The sequence below is a fragment of the Petromyzon marinus genome, chromosome 51 (genome assembly GCF_048934315.1).
Source record: "Petromyzon marinus isolate PM22_M1 ecotype Great Lakes invasive population chromosome 51, UKy_Petmar_22M1.pri1.0, whole genome shotgun sequence".
Lineage (NCBI taxonomy): Eukaryota > Metazoa > Chordata > Hyperoartia > Petromyzontiformes > Petromyzontidae > Petromyzon > Petromyzon marinus.
The window spans coordinates 826,373-852,003 of NC_133717.1; the positions used below are offsets into that span (position 1 = coordinate 826,373).

The window sequence follows — 25,631 nt, forward strand, 5'->3', positions numbered from 1 at the left end:
AATGAGCACAGACCACAGTGGGTTGACTGTGCGGTCCGTAGTGCGGGTTGTGGCCACAATGGCACCAGTGGCTCGTCTTTAATGCATCTGTCTCTGTTTATACCTGTCTCTATGCATCTCTATGCGTCTCTATGTATATATGTGTCTCTATTAAGCTTACAGTCCACAGTTTTGGTTTGCACGGCCACAATTGCACTGACTGTGGACTTTGTCTCGAGTATGACATTCATGGAGACGTGCGCGCCTCGGCCTGGTGACAATTCTGGTGCGGTCGGTGCGGCTGAAAGCCGGAGCCGGTGGATCCCAGCGGTGCGGGCCCAGCCTCGTGAGCGCCAGGAGGCGCCAGGGCCGCCTAGCCGACGCCTTGTGCGAAGATTCAGCGCAGCGCGAGCCCCTCCCCCCACCTCCCGTGGGATTATTTTGTAAACACCGCGCGCAGCCACTGAACGTCCCAGGTCTCGGACCCCGTGGAATTCCCGCGGGGCCGAGGAACCCTACCGAGGCGAGAATCCCTCTCGCAATTTGTGCTCTACAATGACGGCTCCCGGGCCACGATGAGGGAATTCCCCTTGGGGGGCCGCGAGACATCGCCAGAAACCCGGGAAGATTCAACCCTCGACGTGGATATTCAACCCACGATAGCATTCCAACCCCCCCTCCCCGTCTGCGGGGATGAACACAACCCCGCGTCTCAGCTCACGCCGAGCGGCAGGGTAGTGGGCAGCGCAAGTTGTAACCCGGGTGCCTCGCAACACCTGGGGTCTCGGTTCGATTCCCGACTGAGAGGTCGGTACGTTATCGTCCCCTGTTCGGCACCAGTTTCCTCCGAGTGTGCTGGTGTCCTCCCATAGCTAAACTAAACAGTGTAACTGGTATTGGTCAAACATCCCAAGGGTGACAAATGACCTGAAAATTACTCAAATGGGATTACAAAGGCAAATACCCCCCTATAGCCTGTTAGTGTGCACCTACAGTGAAAGAAAAAAGTATTTGATCCCCTGCTGATTTTGTACGTTTGCCCACTGACAAATAAATGATCAGTCTATACTTTAATGGTACATTTATTTGAACAGTGAGAGACAGAATAACAACAAAAAATCCAGAAAAACGCATGTCAAAAATGTTATAAATTGATTTGCATTTTAATGAGGGAAATAAGTATTTGACCCCTCTGCAAAACAAAACCCTTGCTGGAAATCACAGAGGTCAGACGTTTCTTGTAATTGGCCAACAGGTTTGCACACATCTCAGGAGGGATTTTGTCGCACTCCTCTTTGCAGATCTTCTCCAAGTCATTAAGGTTTCGAGGCTGACGTTTGGCAACTCGAACCTTCAGCTCCCTCCACAGATTTTCTATGGGATCAAGGTCTGGAGACTGGCTAGGCCACTCCAGGACCTTAATGTGCTTCTTCTTGAGCCACTCCTTTGTTGCCTTGGCCGTGTGTTTTGGGTCATTGTCATGCTGGAATACCCATCCACGACCCATTTTCAATGCCCTGGCTGAGAGAAGGAGGTTCTCACCCAATATTTGACGGTACATGGCCCCGTCCATCGTCCCTTTCATGCGGTGCAGTTGTCCTGTCCCCTTAGCAGAAAAACACCCCCAAAGCATGTTTCCACCTCCATGTTTGACGGTGGGGATGGTGTTCTTGGGGTCATAGGCAGCATTCCTCCTCCAAACACGGCGAGTTGAGTTGATGCCAAAGAGCTCCATTTCGTTCTCATCTGACCACAACACTTTCACCCAGTTGTCCTCTGAATCATTCAGATGTTCATTGGCAAACTTCAGACGGGCATGTATATGTGCTTTGAGTAGGGGGGCCTTGCGGGCGCTGCAGGATTTATGTCCTTCACGGTGTAGTGTGTTACCAATTGTTTTCTTGGTGACTATGGTCCCAGCTGCCTTGAGATCATTGACAAGTTCCTCCCGTGTAGTTCTGGGCTGATTCCTCACCGTTCTCATGATCATTGCAACTCCACGAGGTGAGATCTTGCATGGAGCCCCAGGCCGAGGGAGATTGACAGTTCTTCTGTTTCTTCCATTTGCGAATAATCGCACCAACTGTTGTCACCTTCTCACCAAACTGCTTGCCAATGGTTTTGTAGCCCATTCCGGCCTTGTGTATGTCTACAATCTTGTCCCTGACATCCTTGGAGAGCTTTTTGGTCTTGGCCATGGTGGAGAGTTTGGAATCTGATTGATTGCTTCTGTGGACAGGTGTCTTTTATACAGGTGATAAGCCGAGATTAGGAGCACTCCCTTTAAGAGTGTGCTCCTAATCTCAGCTCGTTACCTGTATAAAATACACCTGGGAGCCAGAAATCGTTCTGATTGAGAGGGGGTCAAATACTTATTTCCCTCATTAAAATGCAAATCAATTTATAACATTTTTGACATGCGTTTTTCTGGATTTTGTTGTTGTTATTCTGTCTCTCACTGTTAAAATAAACCTACCATTAAAATTATAGACTGAACATTTCTTTGTCAGTGGGCAAACGTACAAAATCAGCAGATCAAATACTTTTTTCCCTCACTGTATGAAGACCCGCAGAGCACACGAGAGGGTGGGTGACCAGCACCACGCCACCCACACCGCCGCACTCTACTCAGGAAGAAGCCCGAGTCAGGAATCGAACCAAGGCACTTCTTGCTGTGAGGCACGCTGGGTGTCGCCGCTGCGCCGCTGCCTCCGTCACCTCCCCGGCCGCACCAAGTAGTCGGTGTGAAGCGGACCCCGTAGTCTCCGTAGTCCCCGTGGTCCCTGCGGTCCCCGTGGTCCCAGTGGGCCCCCTCCGGACCCCGTAGTCCCCGCGGTCCCCGCGGTCCCAGTGGGCCCCCTCCGGACCCCGTAGTCCCTGCGGTCCCCCCGGTCCCAGTGGGCCCCCTCCGGACCCCGTAGTCCCTGCGGTCCCCCCTGTCCCAGTGGGCCCTGTGGATCCCGTAGTCCCTGCGGTCCCCACGGACCTCACGGTCCCAGTAGTCCCCGTGGTCCCCACGGCCCCCGCGGTTCCTGTAATCTCCGTGGTTCCCGTCTTCCAAGTAGACCCGGTTGGCCCCGCGGCCCCCGCGGCCACTCCGGCGCACGTCAAACCCGAGTCGGAAGTGGAAAATTTGACAGCGAATTAAAAAAAAAGTGAACACGCGGTGCGGTCAATAGAGAAACCGAATCCCTTTATCACAAACACCACGACGCTAACAGAAAGACGACAGAATTGCACCCCTACGGAACACGAAAGGCGCGTCACCCAACGGCACGGCGCACCCTGCACACGAGTAGCGTAAACACAACCACGCTGGGGGACGGTGTCAAGACGTCGCCCTGACCCCCCCGGCGCGGAGACGGAACGCATCGAAGACCCAGAAACCCTCCCCACAGCCACGCACGCCGTGGACACCGACACGCGGGCCGGCGGGAAACCACACGGCCCAAAGAGCCATGCTCACAACCACGAGGGGGAAATCAAAGTGCCTGCCGCCCTCGTGTTGACACGTTGAAGCCGTTTTTAACGATGCACGGTATAGATGCCATGAGAATGGAGGTGACACTCCGGCGCTGACTCGTCCGTGCGTGTTTACCCAAACGTGGTTTTGTTGCACCCCTCGGTGCCTTCGCGGTGTCTTGGAAATGAGAAGAGCAGAGTGATGTTTGAGAGTGAGCTGTGTTTGCAGGAGAAATGCTGTGTAATCTGCCAGTGATTTTTCAGCAATAGGGTTGTTTTGGCCAATACCGGTTACATTGTACGGTCTGTTTGTTTGTATAACCATGGGATGAAACCAGAGAGACCGGAGAAAACCCACGTGGGAGAAAGTACACACACACGGAACGTACACACACAGATGACACACACACACGGAGGGTACACACACACAGAGGGGACACACACACAGAATGTAAACATACACACAGAACGTACACACAGACACAGAACGTACACACACAGACCGTAGACACACACAAAGGTACACATACACACATAACGTACTCACTCCACAAAGAACCGCGCCCCAGTAGGGAACCCAACCCCAGGGCTTGTTGCTGCGAGGTGCGAGCGTCGCTAACCAAGCCACCCAGCAGGGCCACCCTCGGAACGTGAAAGGGGACCGGGAAGCGTCAAGCCGCCGTTCCAAGGGTCAGCAGCCAGGACCGCGGTGTCCGAGGATCGATTTTCTGGCCACCTTTAGCGATTAAAATACATTAACTCATAACCACGCACATCACCGTCGCTATTAAATCAAAACCGCCCCCTCTCCACGCATTGTAATTGTACCACTCTGCTAAACACGGCAATACATGACAGGGACACGGCGAGTCGAGAAAGATTCTGGTCGAGTTTAGAGAAAATTCTATATAATTATATTTAACTACACGTGTCCCCAGGCTGCATGGCTACACCCTAGCTCCATCATCCCTCGCCCAGCCTGGCTACAGCCTCATCACCCAGCCTGGCTCCAGCCTCATCACCCAGCCTGGCTCCAGCCTCATCACCCAGCCTGGCTCCAGCCTCATCACCCAGCCTGGCTCCAGCCTCATCACCCAGCCTGGCTCCAGCCTCATCACCCAGCCACCCACACGAGGATTCCCACCTTTCCCCCAGGCGTATTTCTTCATTGGCCAAGGTGTATGAAACAGTGCAGACCATTGCTGCATGAGTAAAGTTGAACACCACTCCGTTATCAGATATTCCAAATAAATTCCTGCCACACCGCATCTGTGGTCTGGGAAGTAGCATCTGTTTAGACAGTAACTTGCAATTATGGCTAAGACAAGAGAGGGGTTAGGCTATAAATTGTAATTGTATGTACAGATTATTTACAAGAGATATAATTACACTCCAGCCTCAAAGCAAAGTGCCCAGTTCTCTCAGCCCCAGTGCCGTCTCATTTAGCGGGGATGAACAAGGGGTTGCCGTGCATGCGGGGGGGGGGGGGATGCTAGCGTTGCCAACCGGCTCTGAGCGCGAGATCCTCAGGTCATCGGTGGCCAAAAGCCGGTGATGCCACCATCACCGCCGCCACACACCTCCAATTCGTAGGGTAGGCTAAGCACGGTGTGAAAGAAGTTCAACATACATATATACAGCACCACCACCACGACATCGTGCTACCAATGCTTCCCCCCCCAACTACCACCATCGCCTCCAGGCTGAATTGCACACGACGAGCATATCTGTGGTTTTGACACACACAGCATAAATCCGTGCATTGCTACTATGATTACTACAGCGGAAATGAGACGCGCCCGCCTGCACCCAATGCGGTTCGCATTGAGTGCAGGCCACTGCTGGTTAACACCGCAGGGCGGCGCCAACCGTGAAATAATACGCGCCGTTCATGGTCACTCTCGGTGGACGTCGAAGAATTCTCCCGACGTGACGGCCGTCGTTGTGTGTGGCCGCGCATCCCGGTTCAAATTTGACTGACCAATTGCCCCGCGAATCACTTGGCTCGGGATTCCGGAGTAACAAGATCATCAAACCTTCAACCCCGACCGCAAAACCATGGGCGGCTGCGTTGGCGAAACGCAGCGGTGGTGCCTCGCCTGCGTGACGGCCGCCCCGTGCAATGAGAATGACGGCACCCCACCCCAAACGTGCCGACATAAAATGAAGCGGACAGCTACAGCAACGTGCAAGCGCGAGATCCAAGCTGATCACCCCATGCCCCACAGCAATGGTCGCCGCATGGTTCATTCTGAAGCAAATTTACTTTTGTGTTTGGCCATATCATGATCTGGCCAAATGTGTGTTCGTTAAGAACCCTCCACCACCCGACGCAAAATTAAATTGTCAAGTAGCGTACGACCATTTAACGGTGCGCCTATTATCATTACGCGCACCGGTGAGCTGAAGAGGAACCCAGTAAGTCGCACACACACGGTACACACACACACGTGGTACACACACGGTACACACCCGATATACACACACACGCAGTACACAAACGGGACACACACACACGATACACTGTGTATGCACACACACACATGGTGTATGCACACACACACGGTGTATTCTGCCACTTGGCAACCTCTAACCCACAAACGTGTTGTACGAAAGTTAACAATGAAAATGGGAAAAAAATGAATGAGCCGCGATCGCCATCTAGGTGTATGCTATGAAACAGTTTCATTCTAACAAACAGTGTTCTGACGTCACGTCCCTGGCTATGTTATTGCTGCTTACGGTTCTCACCTTGGGCGACCGCGTTGGACGACGCGCTGGGGGTGGCGTTTGCCAGAAGACAAAAGCAACGGAATCGAAGTGCGGTTACAAATCCCCACTAAGTACTGGCGGATTCAATTCACATTCACGCTCCCATCTTCCGTTTTGCGTTGCCCACGACACCACCGATGCCGCCGCCGCCTTGCAATCGCACGGTGGCCCTGCGGGGGAGGGGGGGGAGGGCGAACTTGCGTTGGGACTGCCCAGAGGGAAAAGTTCCAAGGCACAAGCACGGCACCGTCAACGTCTCGGGCCAGCACGTGCTTGCGCCCCCAAACCCGCTCTCCCTCTGCCTCCGCCCCCACGCTTTGCGGGCCCGAGGACTAGCCCCGGCTCCGCGCTCGGCCGATTCTCATCCCCCCCCCCCCCGAGTCGCTGGGCAGGCAGTTGGGCGAGCCGCTGCCCACGGCCAGGAGGAGAGGGCCTCGTGCGGTGGTGGTGGTGGCGGTGGTGGCGGAGGTGCGGGGAGTGGCGGAGGGAGGGTGGCGGGGTGGTTAGTCCGAGTCGGAACCGTCGTGGTATGAGGTCCGCATGGACCTGCCGTTCTGCAGAGGCAGCTCCTCGTGGTCCGTGCTGTGCGATAAAGGCAAAGACAAAGGTCCACCGTGTAGCTTTTAACAAACTGTTGGGGAAAGTGTTGTTCGTGAACAACCTGTGCTTATGCGGATACACAGACACACGTTATGTGTGTAGGTGCTGTTACCATTGCACATACATGCTACCACGTGTTACATGTCACCGGAGACGCATGAAATAAACATGTCACTACCAAAGTCACACATGGGACTACGGTGCACACACATACACGTTACATGTCATGAAAGAGAAAGATCCCCCGTATAGCCTTAACAGACTGTAGGAGCAAGTACTGTTAGGGAACACCTATGAAAACCGGCACGGCACACGAGAGGGTGAGTGGCCAGCACCATGCCCGGCCGCCGTTGTCTCCCCAATGACAATTATTTTACAGACCACACCAGGTACTCATACGTGTGTGTGAGTTGACATAGGGGAGGCCCAGGATAGGTTCCGATAATCGTCACTGGTGTTGGCCGTGAGCGTGCGTGTCATGTCACGACATGAGAGGCGTCGAATCTCTGCTCAGGGTGAAGGTTCGGCGCGCCGGGTGGCTGCGTATCTCTCACCCGTATATGACGTCGTCGTCCGAGTCGTTGAGCATGGAGAATGTGGGGTTGTCTTTGAGCTGGGACTCTGCGGCACAGAGACATGCACACGTCGCACCCCCCTCGGGTAAGCACGGGGCAGGGACTCGCTCGCTCGCTCGCTAGCCCGCCCGCCCACTCCCCAGCCCTGCGCGTGGCCACTGTGCATGGTTTCATGGTTCGAATCTGGCAGGCCGCCCTGGTTAATGCTGCGGTATGTATGAACCGCAATTACACTACGCGTGCTTTCTGCTTCGCTCGCATGGGCGGCCGTCGGTGTGCCCGGCGTCACGCGATCCAAACTCGCGATTTAAAAATTTACACCACAAAACGAGGCAATCGGCATCGCATGCAACGGCAACGTCGCCTCCCGCCCCCGCTCCACCCCCCGCCGCTCCACCACCACATGTTGCGTCTGTGAAACACCGTGCCACGAGAACGGATGGCGGCCAACAACCATGCGAGCTAAATTATCAATATTATCGTTATCATTCTGCCGCAGCATTTTACGCTCGCTCGTTGGACCAAACGTCCGTAAAAGTCAAGTAAGCAAAGTGGGGAGCGAGTTCCGGCTCAAAATGAGCATCGAGGCACCGGCATAGCGGCGGCGATGGCACCAGCGTGCGGTGTTTACCGTAGACCGCGTTCTTGGAGGGCGAGTAGACGAACGCCAGCGTGTAGAGGTAGAAGTTGAGAAGCCCGTAGAAGGAGAGGAACTCGGCCGGTGAGGCGGGGAGTCAGGGAGCAATCGCACGCGGAGCCGCGACCTTGCCTAGCGCCGAGTCATAAATCAAAGCGCCGTGACGTCGCGCGGTTTACGAGAGCCATCAATTCCACGACGCAAGCGGCGCCCCCTTCCGGGATAAACTTCCCCTGCACCTTTCATACCGCAGCGGTTCACACGGGGACGCTGCTCACGGTGAGATTTTCACCGCAACAAACGCCGGTGGGTCCCCGCGATGCTTGGTTGGGATTGCGCACGGCAGACTAACACTCGCTCGCTCGCGGGCTGCCGAGTCACCGCGTGCCACGCAGTGGTCAGCTGCCACTGGGGGTGCCCCCCCCCCCCGTTTAAATGCGTTGAGACGCGAGGATTCGCGAGTAGCTCATCGCGTGCAAAGCGCTCCGCAACACGTATACAAAAGGCGGCGTAGCCCAACGCACCTCGCCGCTGTCATCGTTAAGGCTGGGGCGGGCCTACTATGGAGCACTGGCGAGGGCTCACGTCCCCACCAGGGGACAGAGGAGGCTCCCCGGTGCCAGGGGACCGTCAAGGAACGAGCGCCGCACTCGGCGTCCGCGTGGGCCCCCGACCACGTGATGCTCCGCGGTCGTGAAATGAAGAGGTCGGAGTGCGGCCTTGCCGTTGCCACGAGGCGACCCGTCAAGGGACTCGCTGCGACGAACCCACGTTCGCCGCCGCCGCTGCTACTGCGCGTACAGCAGCCGTGAACGTGGGGGATCGGAGAAACCTGCACCGTCGTGCCGGGAAGACGAACCGGCGACCTCCGCACAGCGAGTCAAGCGCGCTGCTGACCGTCACAACACCACCATCGGTGGTGGCAGCAGCAGACACGTAATGTTTAGTGTGAGATATTCCTCTGTGTGCGAAAAGAACGTTAACTGGGTTGTATAACCGGTTATTTTGAAGCGCCCGAGTTCCCTTTGCAGCTGCGCGGAGCGGTGGCTCAGCAGCGATGGTGCGGCCTGACCACGTCCGCCGAGCTGCTGACTGCTGCCCTACCACCGAGGCAGCTTCAGGGCCGCCAGGCTGGAGGATATAGTTCTGGTAGTGGGTGGACAGCTGGGAGATGAAGTTGTCCTGCAGAACTTGAGATCCGAACCTCAGGAACAAGATGGTGATGCTGCGAGACACGAACAGAGGATAAGGGGTGGACATTTGTGAAAAAAGAGCTTTACAAGCTCATCCGATTCTTCCAGGAAAAAAATATTCTGATACACTGCACGCACGCACACACGCCGCGGGGTCTGAGCGGCGAGCCGGCACTGCCCGGCTTTACCTGATCACGAGCACCATCAGCGTGAGCACCGTGAGGAACTTGAGCCGCAGGTCTAGGGGAGACACGTACGGACGCACGCATAAACACATTGCCACAGACATACGTGGACAAACACAAAGATCCCCCGTATAGCTTGAACAGATTGTTGGGGCAAGTGGTGTTATCGAGCACCTACAAAAGCCGGCACAGTACACAAAGGAGTGGTAGCCAGCACCACACCTTACCGCCTTTGTCTCACCAGTGGTGATGTTTACTCACCACACCAGATATTCAATTAAGGCTGAGTCGACCTAAGGGTGGCCCAGGACCGGTTCATATATTCGTCACTGGTGTTGACCGTGAGTGGGAATCCAACTTGTGTTGCTGGGTCTGTAGCACAGTGCGCTAACTGCTATACTACCACTCTCCACTCATCCATATATGTTTTTATACAACAGACGCCATTCACCACTAAGTGACAGTGACGTCACCATGGCGCCTGTGCCAGGCAAAGTGCACGTTTGAGGCCACGTGAAGTGTCACTGACAGGAGGTCACGAGACAGACCCAGGTGCCATGGGTTGACTGAGATGACTGGCAGATGATGCACCAGCTGTGCCCCTACTGTGCCAACTTGCTGCATTTTAGCCACCCGATGCTCCGCCCGTTGTTGTGAGCATCGCAACTGCCTCCAACTGCCGAGTTGCGTCTTTCACGAGCCTGCTCCGTAGATGGCGATCTTGACACCGCTGGTACTAGTCTTCGGCAAGTCCACTCAGCTCTACATCTTCCTGCACCGCATCACTCCATCTATTTTCAGGCCTGTGTCATGCCCGTTTAGTCCCCGCTATACGGCCAAAAAGAAGCTGCATGGGAATGCAGTGGCTGGGCATGCGGGCTAAATGACCCAGCCAACGCACCCCTACCTGCCGGAGAACTTAACTGATGGAAATGTGTCCAGATCTGCTTAAACTCAGGATGGATCGTAGGTACGCCAGCCTGAATGATTCTAACCAGCACAGATGTTCCATTAGAGAGGTTCAGGTTTCGTAAACATATAGAAGGGAGGGCATGACTGTGGTTGCGAAGACCCGAAGCTTCGTGTTGGAGCAACAGACCATGTAGCTTCAACACAGCATTACCCAGCCGATGAAAAGATAATGCTGCCCGAATGATTCGGAGTGAGACCTTTGCTGTCAAACAGGAGCTGGTTATAAGCACACTGCCCAGGTATGTAAAACTCTCCACTCTCTTCACAACTGCTCCATTACCAATGGGGGTCTGTATGAATGCATGTAGAACTTCTTTCGTACCGTACGTGGCCAACTGTGCTAATCGGAGGTGCAGGGGAAGGACAACAAACAAAATACCCAAGCAGGTTCTTAGTTTTGGTGGCATGCTCCAGTTTCAGCAGCAGCACCTCAAACTCTTCCTCTGAGTGAGCAGCAATCATCAGATCATTAGCATACATATCTTGGTTGAGCAATAGGCAGCCATCCCTTGACCGCACCTGGGCATCAATCAGCCTCCCATTCTATCTGTACCAAATGGAAATTCCTCCGGTACAGCCATGGAAAGCTTCTTGAACTACGTGGTCAAAGATGATATGAAATATGGGAGCCAGAGGACATCCCTGTCGCACTGCAAGGTGTACAGGGAATGGCTCTGACTCCTGGCCATTTAGCTTTAACCGGGCCTGCCTACCATCATGAAGGCCTTTAATGATTGTGAGCAGAGAGCCAGGGAATCTGAAAGGCCTTGACCAGGTCAATAAAGCAGAGATGTAGGTCTTTTTGAAATTCTCTATACCTCTGCTGCAGCAGACGGACAGAAAATATAGCATCCGTGCAGACCGCCTTGGTCTGAAACCACATTGAAATTCTCTATGCCTCTGCTGCAGCAGCCGGACAGAAAATATAGCATCCGTGCAGACCGCCTTGGTCTGAAACCACATTGAGGCTCTGCAAGCCTCTCCTCAGTGTGCCTGGCAAGGCGATGTTGAATAATCCTTGCCAGGACCTTTCCCGGCACACTGAGAAGAGATATCCTCCTGTAGCTATTACAATCTATTCGGTCCCCCTTCTTAAAAGAGGGGGACTACCATGACATCCTTCCAATCCTGCGGAACCTGTCCTGTGCTCCAGACAGTTGTGATGATGTCATGTAGGGCAGTCTGCACACAGACACCACCCCCTCCCTCAGCATTTCACTTCAGAGAACAACTCTACCCGGCACTTTTCCTGGTTTCGACTCCGGAATGCCCCTCACACTACCTCCACAGATGGCACCTCAGCCAACTACTCAGAAGGGGTATATACTTCTGCCAATATTTGAGGCACGGCAGCCCCAGCAGGATCATCCCCACCTTGTCCATGATATTGTTCTGGGCTACAGGATTTCCCTTCACCCAATACCTCATAGAAATGCTCTGCAAATCTGTAGACCAGTTCCTGAGTGTTGGAGATCGGATCACCGTTCTTTACCTTGATGGTGATAGATGAGGTGCTGCAAGTTACTTCTGAGATGGAATAAGTGACATGTGATCGTGGGCTACTGAGGCAGATTCCATCTGCTCAGCAACCCACGCCCATGCCACTCATGGCAGTAAGGCGCCACACGGCTCTCCGAACCTCCGAGGAAGACTCTGGCTAACCTAATTCTTCGTTGGAACACCTCCTCTTTCAGCCAGAGTATCTGGGGAGGTCTGGACCACACACTCAATGCAGCAATTGCAGTTGCATGAGCCACAGTCCTGAACCTCACCCATTTCTCCTCAGCATCAGGATGTGGGGACGATGCCAACCCCAACTGCAAGCGATTTTTAAACTCCTGCTTGCAACTATCCTCAGCTAGCCGAGGCCAGGTTGCTGTGGGTTTGAATGAGGTCTTCGATGGACACCCACCATTGGAATGGAAGAATGGTAGGCGCATCTTACAAGTGTCTGCGTCATTACCCACTCTAGCATTAAAGTCACCCAACAGGATGACTCGATCCCAAGGGGCCACTTTAGCTTGCACCTGGAACAGAAGGTTATACAAGGCGTCTGACTCATGTACACGCATGTACGTACACACACACCCACATATTTACAAACAAACACACGCATGAGGCAAAAGTTTGGCCAGGACCGGCTGCCTTTGTCTCCCCAATGCTGATATTTAGCTACTGATAAGGGAGCTGGAGGGAGCGGAGCGAGGGAGGGAGGGAACAGAGCGGGGAAGGGAGCGAGGGAGGGAGCGAGGGAGAGTGAGAGGAAGGATGCGAGGGAGGGAGGGACCGAGCGAGCGAGGCAGTGAGGGAGTGAGGAAGAGAGCGAGGGAAGGAGGGTGTGAGGGAGTGAGCGAGCAAGCGAGCGAGCGAGGGAGGGAGCGAGGGAGAGAGGGAGGGAGGGAGGGAGAGTGTGAGGGAGCGAGCGAGCGAGGGAGGGCGAGTGTGAGGGAGTGAGGGAGTGAGGGAGTGAGGGAGGGAGGGCGAGTGTGAGGGAGTGAGGGAGGGAGCGAGGGAGAAAGGGAGGGAGGGAGCGAGGGAGGGCGAGTGTGAGGGAGTGAGTGAGTGAGCGGGCAAGCGAGCGAGCGAGCGAGGGAGGGAGCGAGGGAGAGAGGGAGGGAGGGAGCGAGGGAGAGAGGGAGGGAGGGCGAGTGTGAGGGAGTGAGGGAGCGAGGGAGGGAGAGTATGAGGGAGTGAGGGAGCGAGGGAGGGAGAGTGTGAGGGAGTGAGGGAGCGAGGGAGGGAGGGCGAGTGTGAGGGAGAGAGCGAGCGAGGGAGGGAGAGTGTGAGGGAGTGAGGGAGCGAGGGAGGGAGGGCGAGTGACGCACCGAAGTAGGGCATGTTGCGCAGCTCAGTGCAGGCGCGCACGATGAGGAAGACGAGGTAGAGGATGTACATGGCGCCCACAACAAAGAAGAAGATCTTCATACCCTGCGAGGCGGCAGTGCGAACCATCACAATCATGGCTCTCCAGCAGCAGCAGCAGCGTCTCCATGCATCATTAGGTTCACATGACGCTCGCTAAAGTGTTTCAACAACCGAAGCGGACGGCATGGAGTGTTTTTACAGTCCGTACACCCGCCGGCAGTATCAATCAGGGAAGTCTGCTGAATTGGAACCACAAAGTGGCAACGGGCCCCCTACTGTAAAACAACAACAGACTAACGGCCGTGAAATACTGCGGCGGCCTCCTGTACAACGACAATGGCCCTGCGCCAGGAGAACGTTGCGAAAAAAGCTGTTTGTTGAAAGAAGCGCGGTTCAGGATTATATTCTGAAATATAATTTGGAAATATGTAAATATATAAGAATGCGTAGTTCGCAGCCCTTTGTCAAACCGCTGATGCATGAAGGCTTCCTCGCATTGTGTCGGGGGATGGTCACGCGGCGGAGGGGCGGGAGGGGCGGGAGGGAGGGACGGGGGGGTGGGGTGGTGGGGGGGGGCGGGGGGGGGTTGTTGACCGTACTTCACCACGTCACTGGAACGCGGCGCATTCGGTACGATACCTCGAAGTTCCCCGTGTCGACGCGGTACTGGAATGTCGGGTCCTGCAGCTCGTTCATCCTGCATGAAGAGAGGAGCAGGCACGGCGATGTCACATGGTGTGCAGCGGGAGGTGGGGGGAGGGGTGGGGGGTGCCACGTGACTCCGCCACGTCGGTTACGCCGCCTTTCGCGCTGCCGGGCCGGCCGGCGGCGCCCGCGACGGGCGTCGTCGCTCTGCCTGGCTGTGCTGGCGTCCGGACGTTTCCGGGAAGCCGCTGTTCTGGCACGGATCCGGGTCGGTGGCGCGACGCCGCTCATTGCAGCGGTTCGTGGATCCAATCCGGCAAACCGCCACCAGTTAATGACGCCGCATCAGCCACAAAATTCTAGGCGCCCTCTGTTTCACAGCTGCCATTAAGGAGGCCACATGTGCCGGCGTCACGGTCCAAATTTTGCCAAATTAGAAAAATTACATCTCAAAGCGCTCCGATTGGGATTACGGACACACAGAAACGACATCGACCTTCACTGGCAGAAAACAAAATCTGGTTTGCAGGCCAGATACCACCGGGGTTGACCATTCAATTGGCTGAAATGTGCTGTGAGGAGCTAATCGCGTGCGACGCCCTCTGCGATGCTGGCAGCAGCGCCCGCTATGAGAGGCCGGGGCACTGGCAGGACGCGGTGGGGGGGCGCTGTAGCCGGCGCTGCTTACGTCTGCCAGATTCCAAGAGTGACGGCCGCGACCCAGAGCAGCCCCACGATGAGCAGCTTGGGCAGGTAAAAAGTGAAGAACCTGCGATTGGACTGAGAGCAAAACACAACAACAGCTCTACACACACAGTGCGGGTCGGTGCGGTACCTGCGTGTGGTTTTGTGCCAGTGAGTGTGGGTGGGTGTGGTACCTGCGTGCAGGTCGGTGCGGGTCGGTGCGTTACCTGCGTACGGATGCCATGGTAGACGCAGAGCCAAAACAGCAGCAGGGCGCTGAGAAAGGAGGCCTGGAAGATGGCGTCCAGCAGGCCCGGCACCCACGAGTTGACGAGGAACGACAGCGGGAAGATGGGGTCTGCTCGCACGCCCACACACGCCGCAGACACGTCATACCCAACACCGTTATCCGGTAATCCCATCTCATCACATCCACATACGGCATGCCTGAGCCTTTGAGCGGCAGGGTGGCAGCGCAGAAGTCAGGCTCGCAACCCACAGCGAGAAGTGCCCGGGGGTTCGATTCCCGACTTATCTGCGTAGAGCCTGTATGTTCCGCATGGGCTTCTTCCGGGTTCTCAGGCTTCCTAACCGTGGCTAAATAAATAAGCAATTCGCATTGGACGAAACATCCTAATGCTGAAAGATTACCTGCAAATTGCTCGATTGGGACGCCACACGGCAGTTTCTTTAAAAACAGCAGCGTACGCAGTCTCGAGACTCGGCGAGGCTCTCGTGAGTGTGAACGAGCAATCTAGGTGCCCTCCCACGAGCCAGAGACTTGCCGTCGCATCGGCGTAGCCGCGGCCGGAAGAAACCAAGGCCGGCATCGGCGAGAAAGGTCGGAGAAATCGCCTCTCTGCGACGTTCCGGGCTCCGCGCTTTAGGGATTTATGGCCGGGTGCCGCACGCCGACGATTAACGCAAAAACTGGGGGAGGGGGGCGGAGCGGTTAACGAGTGGAGGGGTGGTGGCGGTCCGGGGCGAGCGCCCTGGCTTCCCACCGTTGTAGAGCAGCAGCAGGGGAAGCAGAATGGCCATCCACTTCTGCTCGATGGCCCAGTCCCGCATGGAGAACTTGCGCAGGGAGTGAGCGAAGAGGCACTGCGCAGCAACACGGGGCGGTACGCGTGTTTCGGTACGTGCGCAGCAGCACACACGTATAGCAGCACACACGCACAGCAGCAGCACACACGCACAGCAGCAGCACACACGCACAGCAGCAGCACACACGCACAGCAGCACACACAGGCACAGCAGCAGCACACACGCACAGCAGCAGCACACACGCACAGCAGCAGCACACACGCACAGCAGCAACACAGACAAAGCAGTACACGCACAGCAGCACACACAGGCACAGCAGCACAAACACGCACGGCACATGCAGCAGCACACATGGACACAGCAGCTCATGCTGCAGCACACGCCAACACTAAGCAACCACTGCCATTTAAACGCAATCAGAGTTATTACCCCGACTGGACAACTGCTAATCCCGTCTCGTCGAGTCCCAGCTGTTTCATGAGCCAAGCGATTACAATAATCCTCGTGGGCGGCCGCCCCCCACCCACGCCTCCCACCACTACCTCGCCAACGTGCCACGGGCTGGCACTGACCGTAACGAGGAAGGTGAGCAGCAGGAAGACGAAGCGGAACCAGATCTCCACCTGCGTGAAGGCCGCGTTGTACACCTTGAACTGTGGGGAGAGGAGGGCAGGCGCCGTCGCAAGCGGTGTGAGCCACGTCGCCGTAAGACAATAATATTTAAGTATTATTATTTGAACAAGTAAGACCCACTAAGCTATAGAGCTCTTTTTCAGAAGTGACCTGGCCACAACTGATAGCCCAACGAAGTGACTTATCGTGTGAAAATGTACAGCAGCCAAATACTTTAAACGCGCGACGTTGCTTCTAAATGTGGAGAGAAAAACCGGAGGACCCGGAGAAAAAGCCAAAACACCATGGGGAAGAGAGAGACACGCAAACTCCAAATATAGAGGCGTCGGGGTCGGGATCAAACCCACGACATCATGCATACCGGGCAAGGAAGTTAACATGTTGCCACTGCGATGCTTGATTGTTATTGTTGGTGCGCTGGTTCACCCAAAAAGTCTCACCGAGTCTCAAGACTCTTTTTTAGGAGGGTCCTGCCAAATGTTGTTGCTGTGTGATCCCAATGGTGTAATTTGCAGGTCATGTTTCAGCATTAGGAATGTTTTGCCCCAATACCGATTACACTATATTTTTTTTAAGCTATGGGAGCAAACTGGAGAACCCAGAGGAAACACACGGAGAACAGGGGGAGAGAGAGAGAAAGAACACACAGAGACTCCACACACGCAGGAAGGTGCCCGAGTCGGGAATCGAACCCGGTCGCTTCTCGCTGTGCGGCGCGAGCATCAACCATGGGCTGCCACCCTGCTGCCCACATTTGTAAAGGCGTCCACATTAATTCCCTTAATCTGCAACGCAAACAGTGATGCGTGCCTCTCACACACGCACACACGCGCACGTGCACAGTAAGCCCCACCGCTCCCGAGCGGAGTCAGTGGCGTGGAACGCTGCACAAGCCAGGGGCTTAGCGTCGGCCGCCAGAAAACAAATTGTGAAGATCATCGCCATCTTCTTTGCATTCATATCGCGCCGCTCGCTTAAACGCCGCGGCAACTCAAAGCGCCTGAACATCTCATCACGAACGTTCGAAGGGCGCCCCCAAGTGGCAGCTGTCCCGGTGTAGCGCAAGGCGACTCGGCGACGGCCTTCGGTCTGCCAGTTGGGGGCGACGACTGCTGCTGCGCACGATCCCAGTTGTGTCGTTTTGCGGTGTAATTTTTGGCATGTCGGTAAATTCGCACCGTGGAGCCAGCATGGTAAACACTGACAGCCTCATTGTTTTGAATGAAGTCACGAGATCTTTAATGTCCGTGAAACAGATGGCGCATTGTGTGGATGTGGTTAATACGCACACGGCGGTATTAACCAAGGCAGCTTTCCAGATATTTGAACCGCAAAATTCTGCAACAGAACCGCTGGGCTGCAACACCGCCCTACTTTTATGCTCATGTTGATTTATGCCAGGCCAGGTGTGCTTTGAGCCCAAGTGAAGTGTCGAAGGCTCGCTGACAGGAGGTCATGGGACAGACCCAGGAGCCATGGGTTGATTGAGATGGCTGGTAGATGCACCAGCTGTGCACCCTACTGTGCCAACTTACTGCCTTTTAGCCAACCGACGCTCCGCTCGTCGTGAGCGTCGCTCCTCTGCCCTCCGTTGTTGCTGGAGGGCGATGGCCTCCAACTGCCCAGTAGCGTCCTTCACGAGCCTCCTCCATCGAGGCCGATCTTGACACCGCTGGTACCAGTCTTCGGCAAGTCCATTCAGCTCCACATCCTCCCATACAGCATCAGTTCATCTCTTTTCCAGTCCAAGTAATGTCTGTTTAGCCCCCTCTATCCGGCCAAACATATACGCTAGTTCCCACGACCTCATGGCACCGGCTGTGGCCAGTTGTACCGACCACGGGGCCCGTCATTTCCACCACAAGGCCCGTCGTACCGTGAAGTTGACCTCTTGGATGAGGTGCACAATCTGCTCCAGGCCCTGGAACTGCACTCGCACCAGGTACTTGGTGTAGTCCAGGAAGCCCAGGTGCAGTACGATGATCTCGTCGCATTTCTGCTGCGGCCACGCGAATACAATACGCATAACATAGATACAACACACACTCTATTATACGCTCCCCTGAACGGACTTATGGGAGATCTCATTATTCGCCTACGGGCTGATAATGGGATGTATATATTTTGTATTTATTGGGATGTTTCACCTGGAGAATCCCTCGGGACAGAGCGTCCCGCGTGCAATGGCGTTGAGTGACGCGCACACATACACACACGCACGCATGTGCAGAAACAAACACGCGACAACGACGCACGCACCCAAGACGCGCAACTTATGCCATGCGCACTCGCGTAGTGAACGTCGCACCCAGACCAGCGCACAAACAACTCGGTCACAAATCATCGTCGTTTTCCGGGCAGCAGCAGCAGCCTCGCGCTGCCGGGCTCGTCCTGCTCTCCGCGCGTGACCAGAGAGACGGTCGCGCCGGACGAGTCGCCATTTCCGTAGAGACGCACGTGGCGTTACGGGCACGTTCTCCGGAGGCCGCGTCGAGCCACGTTAGGCCGCGCGGTGTAACACGGCCTCCGCCGTGGTCTGCCTGGCGAAGCTCCGCGTGGTGCAGTTGGTGAGGGGGGTGGGGCGGACCGCTTTACCTGGGAGCAGCGCAAGCAGCGGCTGCGGTTGTAGGAGACGGTGTTCACCATGACCATGCTGGCGTCACGCTCCCGGCCCGTGATGGCCACCGAGAGGTTGAAGTTCTGCTCAAAGGCGCCTGGGGTGCGGCGAGGAGAGATGGCGACGAGGCGAGAGGGACGGAAGATGGGCGCAGAGATGCACGCACCATGCCGTGAGCAACCGGGCCACGAGGGCCGCCCACACTCTCGCTCCTCTCAACACTCACAGACCACAATCGCAGACCACAAGTGCTATTAGCGCTGTCATCCCGATAGCGCAAGGTGTGGACGTGGCACGACGCTGCTAGGTTCTGGCAGTAGCTTCACAGTCAGGCGCGATTTTGCCATGTGTAGCCGTGTGTAAATCCAACTGACCAATCTAAGGTGTAATTTTCTGTATTCGGCAAAACGCGGACCGTGACGCCGGCGACACAGCAATGGCTTACTCCTTCGCTTCCAATAGCGCCGCGGGATCCCTTTTAACGTCCACCGTGAAGCAGACGGCGCTCGGTCCCCACACAGGAGACCACACTGCTGCAGTAATAACCATGGCGGGCGGCCTGGTGGATTTCGAATGGCTATCCTCGACCAACGAGCGGCGAATGAGCCATGGGCTGGGCCGCGTCGCCCAAACAGTGAATGGAACCAAGCGCGCCAATGAAAGCGCCTCCTCCCGAACAGGAGTTTTGAGCCTCAGCGAGGACTGCCTGGGCAAGTAAATTGGCATTTGGCGCCGAATCCAAATGGCAGGGCAGCTGTTGCCATCTGTGCTACCGCGGATCCGCGGGACGCCGTGGGCCGTACCGTTGCTGCGCTCCGCCAGTTCGATCTCGCACATGAGCCACAGCTGCTGGTTGAAGGTGGAAAGGGTCGGCGACGTCAGCTGGAAGGGACCCACCTGGACACGGGAGGGCAACGTCAAACCGCCGTCACCACCACCGTCACTGTCACATAACCACCACTGTCTCACCGCCGCTACTACCGTCACACCACCGCTATCACATCACCGCTACCACCGTCACACCACCGCCATCACCGTTACATCACCACCACTGTCACACCACCGCTACCACTGTCACATCCCCACCATCACACCACGGCTACCACCATCACACCACCACCGTCACACTGCCAATGACATCACACCACCACCATCACGCCACCGCTACCACCATCACACCGCCACCACCGATGTCACACCGCCGTCATAAAACCACCATCAAGGTCACACCGCAAGCACGTGTGGTGCAGCGCACGTCAAGTGGAGTCACCTTCAAGTCCGGGGGCTTCATGGAGAGATGCGTGGCCTGCTCCACAGTTGCGTTGATGACGCTCGGGCCTACAACAAAACCAGTGATTGCACCACCACCACAACTGCCACCACTGAGTTCCCTACATCACGGCTTCCTGCTGGTCCGTGGTTCCTCCTGTGTTGACGGCACGTTACAGGTTGCCATCATCATTGCTAAAAGCGTAGCGGCGTGCCGTCAAGGGTCAAAGCGCTTCCTCGGTGCGAAAACCTCGCAATCACCAGCTCAAATGCCGGGTTCAACTGACGCTTCGACCATGCCCGTTCCATCACACCTCGGGCCTCCGGCGTCGTGCTGTGGACCACGGGGGTGGCTTCCATTTGGTGGCCACGCGGGGGAGGGGCGCTGTAATATAGTGATGAAATCGGACACCCGACGAAATCACCGATAAAAGATTTTGGCCAACTAGTATGGAAGAAAGTGGGCGTAGTGTTGGCCGAAGGGGGCGTGGTCATTGTGGCTCATGAATCGAGGGTTTATTTGTATCTATTCAGCTCAGTCAATCCGGCACCCAGCTCACAGTTGATCGGGTAGCCATCTTGAAAATGTCAATTTATTGCAATTCATTGGCAATCGATTACTTGGCAAGCGATATTCGGATCGAATATCGCTTGCCATACGGCAAGATCTGGGATTCCTGTCGCAGTCCGCTTTTATTATACCATGGAGCCGTATCCTGGCTCCCCGGGACCTCCCCCTGCGACCGTCCCCTGCGACCTCCAGTCGCATTCACACGGGGAGCGAGGGGGGGGGGAGAGGGGGGAACAACGACGGAGTATGGGGGGGGCGCTACCTACCGGCCACACCGATGAGCAGCGTGAGCCCGAAGCAGGCGAAGAAGGTGGCGAACACCAGCACAAAGTGGCGCTTGGACATGGTGTAGAGGCGCATCTGCACCGACCTGCAGGCGGCAACAGAGACAAACGGGGGCCCCCGTGTACCCTGATCGGACTGTTGGGGCAAGTGCTGTTAGCGAACATCTACTACTGCCGGAAAGGCACATGAGTGGGTGGGTGGTCAGCACCACGCCTGGCCCATGAACTGCGTCTCGCTGGTGCTGATATTTACAGACCGCAACAGGTACTCATTTGAGACCGAGTTGACCTAGACGAGGCCCAGGACCAGTTCACATATGTTACCGTTGGCCGTGAGCGGGACTCAAACTCGGGTCATTGGGTTCGTGGGGAAGTGTGCTAACCACCACGTGCCGCCGCTCCCCATAGACACACGCACAATGGTGCACATGCACAGACAGAAGCACACATCAGGGGACACAACCACTGCACACAGCGAACATCGTCCTCCTACTGCCAGACAAACGGCCACTTGCAGGCCAGGTGCCGAGTCGTGATATGCCCCACAGGGACGGCTGCTACAGGGGGTGCCCCTTTCAAGCGTTCAAGACGAGACTCCAGTCGGCCATCGCAAGCGAGCCGCTGACAGAGGAGGCCGCTGCGACGAGGCCACGAGCGACCACTCGTCCACGCGTCTCGCGCTGCCTGCGCAGCATCAGCGGCAGCAGCAGCGGTAGTGGCGTCGTCCCCATGCTGCCGCTCGCTACGGGTACTCGGGGAGCTATGCGCCCGTGCGGTCGCAGGTAATCCAAACACTTTCACAGCTGCTCCCAATCGCAGCCTTCACTGCGTGCGTATACAGAGCGTAATTCACTCACTCACACTCGCTCACACTCTCTCACACTCGCTCACACTCTCACACATTCGCTCACACTCTCACACTTGCTTACTCACATGCTCACATTCGCTCAATCGCTCACACGTGCTCACACTTGCTCACTCACACTCATATTCGTTCAATCACTCACACACTCGTTCAATCACTCATACTCGCACACTCGCTCAGGAATGCGCACACCGCACCCTCCGGTGCTTTGCCACGCTCGAGCCTGGGGCGCGAGGCGTGGTCCTGCATGGGTGCCATGCTGGGACAGTGCCGGGTTTTTGCCGACATCCGCGCGTTCAGTTCGCGAGGCTCCTCGACGCGGCCGCCCGTTTTCTCTAAGAGTCACGGTAGAGGCCCGGCGATGGGCGGGTGCCGTCCCGAGTCTGGGACGTGCTGCCCATTCTGAGGTAAGCCGAGAAATCCCAACGTGGAGGGCGCAGACCGAGCTTCCGGTGAAGCGAATGAGACGGACTCGTGGCCTCAGGCGCAGCGCACGGCCGCTTCCAGCCGCTTCCAGCGACTTTAAAATGCCAGCCACCACCGCTCACCCCGGCTCACGAGGGCAGCTCCTCCTCCTTCTCCTCCTCTGCCGCTGCTGCCGCTTAAAGTTTGCATTTCGTAATTGGGGCTGTGAGCTTAAGGAAAATCATGCGTGCGAGACTGAAACTAAACAAATATTAATGAGCCACGTTGGCAGCCCAGAAATGGGTGGGTGAGTGAATGGGTGGGCGGGTGGGTGGGTGAGTGAATGGGTGGGCGGGTGGGTGGGTGGGTGAGTGAATGGGTGGGCGGGTGGGTGGGTGAGCGGATGAGAGGGTGGGTGGGCGAGTGATTGAGTGTTGAGGGAGGAAGTGGGAGTGACTGGGTGTAACTGTGGGTAGGTGAGTGAGTGGGTAAAAGTGCAATTTCGGTAAGTAGAAAAGCTACTGTGTCACTGAGCAGGTATTCTGATCTATTCAATGACTGAGTTATTCCCCCAGGTGAGACTGCGATGGCCCCGTTATTAGACGGGAATGTGATGAGAGCGATTGCGTTGTAGTCTTGTGCTTGGCAGCCAGGAGGCTGCGACGCACGATTCTGGTTTTGCATGGTGCGTCTGCAGCTTCACTCAGGATGGATAAAATCCGCATTACAACCACAGTGACAGCCCAATGACCCCCCCCCTCCCCAAAAACACACACACAAGTCTTCTTCATACACCACAAAGAAAAATCCTTCAGCCTTAACATAATGTTGGGGCTAGAGCTGTTAGCAAGCGCCTATGAAGACCGACATGGACGATGGGTGGATGTGTCTACTGAGTGGCAATGTTTAAACACCGCGCCAGGTAGTGAACTCATTTGAGGCTGGATTAACCTAGGGGAGGCCCAGGACCTGGAGTTGGCCGCGAGCGGGAATCGAACTCGAGTGGCCGGGTTGGTAGCGCAGCACGCTGCCGCTACACTTCCGCTCCCCACCCCACTCACTCACCCCACTCACTCACCCCACTCACCCCACTCAAACACCCCACTTACCCCACTCACCCCACTCAAACACCCCACCCAAACACCCCACTCACTCACCCCACTCACTCACCCCACTCACTCACCCCACTCACTCACCCCACTCACTCACCCCACTCAAACACCCCACCCAAACACCCCACCCAAACACCCCACTCACTCACCCCACTCACTCACCCCACCCAAACACCCCACTCACTAACCCCATTCAAACACCCCACTCACTCACCCCACTCAAACACTCGGGACAACAGAACGAGATTCCTGTGCGGGGTGCGGTACAGGTGGAGCCACGTGTTCACCCAAGACACACACGACTCCCGCGACGACTCGGTGTGGCGAGGGAGCACTGCGACACCACGCTGAGTGGACAGCGCTGCTCCCTCAAGGGACCTCACACCCAGTCCACTTCATCACCGTGACACGATGTGACTCACAGGCACGCACACACGCACGACTGCTCCAACACAGCACGACACACATAGGACCCCACAACACACACCATCACACACTACTACACACTACATCACAATGCAAACACAGCATCACTCCCATCACAGCATCACCCCACCACACCCCACCACCACCACACCCCACCACCACCACACAACACCCCACCACCACCACACAACACCCCACCACCACCACACAACACACCCCACCACCACCACACGGGGCTCACAGTTCGTGCTCCATCGCGGCCACCGTGGAGCAGCTGACGGGGCGATGATCTCGGCCTGCTGTGCTTCAGCTTCAGTCGGGTGTCCGGTCGAGTGCAGTCCGTGCGCTAGGGAGCACACACGGTAGGGACTGAGCTAGAGAGTACTGTAGAGAGTACACAATGTAGAGAGTACTGTAGAGAGTACTGTAGAGAGTACTCACTGTAGAGTACTCACTGTAGAGAGTACTGTAGAGTACTCACTGTACAGGGTACTCACTGTAGAGAGTACTCACTGTAGAGAGTACTCACTGTAGAGAGTACTCACTGTAGAGAGTACTCACTGTAGAGAGTACTCACTGTAGAGAGTACTGTACAGGGTACTCACTGTACAGGGTACTCACTGTACAGGGTACTCACTGTACAGGGTACTCACTGTACAGGGTACTCACTGTACAGGGTACTCACTGTACAGGGTACTCACTGTACAGGGTACTCACTGTAGAGAGTACTCACTGTAGAGAGTACTCACTGTAGAGAGTACTCACTGTAGAGAGTACTCACTGTAGAGTACAGTAGAGAGTACTCACTGTAGAGAGTACTCACTGTAGAGTACAGTAGAGAGTACTCACTGTACAGGGTACTCACTGTAGAGGGGGCCGCTGTCTACTTTCTCGATCTGCTCGTCCACAAGGCCACGTCACCCGCGCCGCTTCCGGGTGACGTCACTCGGCATCAGCGGAGCCGCGTTCGGTAACTCCACCCCCAAGACGGGTTTACAGAGGGCGCGCGTTCGGTAACTCCACCCCCAGGGCGTGTCTACAGAGAGAGCGCGCGTTCGGTAACTCCAGTAAGAATGAGTTTATTTTAAAGACCGCGTTCGGAAACGCCACTTACCAGAGCAACTTGTCGGAGAGCGCTGAGAATATCAGAGTAGACATCTGCGAGATAATGAGAAATTATTATACATTTTCAGGCCCATATATGGGAGTAATTGAGGGTGGCTTTGCCAAAATACGGGTTTTGGGGTGTGGTCGTTGCCCAAAGGATTTATTTATTTACGGGAATCGACGATTTATAACGATCCAAAGCCTGATCAATGCTCCACCATTTCTCGATTACTGCTCGATCACATAGACACGTATTCAATGTCAATACTTGCGTCTATGGGATCGAGCAGTGATTCAGCTATGACATTTTTAGTACATATTTTGTATCAGGTAGAGCAGTAATTGAGCTGACATTTTGAATACGTGTCTATGGAAACAAGAAGTGATCGAGCAGAGGCAATTGTATAAATCCGTAAAGTGACCCCGGTCACATGAATTCTGGATCGAAAGAGACGATGTGTGGATTGAAAAAGCCCACTGGTGAAATGTTTGGCCGTTAGCCCATCCATTGACGCCGAGCATTAACATTCATTCCGACGCGGAGTCGTTCGATCCTGTTAAAACGTGGCCGTGGGAACTGCGCCCTCATTGGTTCTACAGAGCGCGCTCGATTAGAGGCCATCCATTGCGGAGCGACGCAAGAATCTGAGATCACTTGTCAGTAGCCCCCCCCCCCCATACACAGGCGTTTGTTCACCCCATTCCCCTCTCCCTGGAGGCACGCGA

The 25,631-nt window shown here is 55.8% G+C and overlaps 1 protein-coding gene across 3 annotated transcripts; it reads right to left on the minus strand.

Moving 5' to 3' along the window:
- Nucleotides 1-3,151: 3,151 nt before the first annotated feature.
- Nucleotides 3,152-24,818, minus strand: TMEM181 (transmembrane protein 181). Of its 3 annotated transcripts, none has more exons than XM_032973363.2 (18): nucleotides 24,664-24,818; nucleotides 24,040-24,144; nucleotides 20,973-21,076; nucleotides 20,137-20,204; nucleotides 19,670-19,763; nucleotides 18,845-18,963; nucleotides 18,126-18,248; nucleotides 16,189-16,269; nucleotides 15,574-15,673; nucleotides 14,797-14,927; nucleotides 14,574-14,665; nucleotides 13,880-13,937; nucleotides 13,201-13,303; nucleotides 9,407-9,458; nucleotides 9,168-9,250; nucleotides 8,020-8,109; nucleotides 7,368-7,434; nucleotides 3,152-6,795 (listed from the first exon to the last, which is right to left on the minus strand). In XM_032973363.2, exons 2-18 carry the CDS (start codon nucleotides 24,051-24,053, stop codon nucleotides 6,717-6,719), a joined length of 1,458 nt encoding a protein of 485 aa, XP_032829254.1. In that variant the 5' UTR covers nucleotides 24,054-24,144; nucleotides 24,664-24,818; the 3' UTR covers nucleotides 3,152-6,716. The 3 variants fall into 3 exon arrangements, with proteins under 3 accessions (XP_032829254.1, XP_032829256.1, XP_032829258.1); XM_032973365.2 differs by having other exon boundaries at nucleotides 24,648-24,818; XM_032973367.2 differs by having other exon boundaries at nucleotides 18,126-18,245; nucleotides 24,664-24,816.
- Nucleotides 24,819-25,631: the final 813 nt, after the last annotated feature.

Bases quoted from the DNA above. Each gene is read 5' to 3' on its own strand.
- TMEM181 (XM_032973363.2), bottom strand. The intron at 18,964-19,669 runs GTACGGCCCACG...GCCGCACCCCAG, and splicing joins ACTGGCGGAGCGCAGCAACG to GCGCCTTTGAGCAGAACTTC. The intron at 9,251-9,406 runs GTAAAGCCGGGC...CGTGTCTCGCAG, and splicing joins CTGATGGTGCTCGTGATCAG to CATCACCATCTTGTTCCTGA.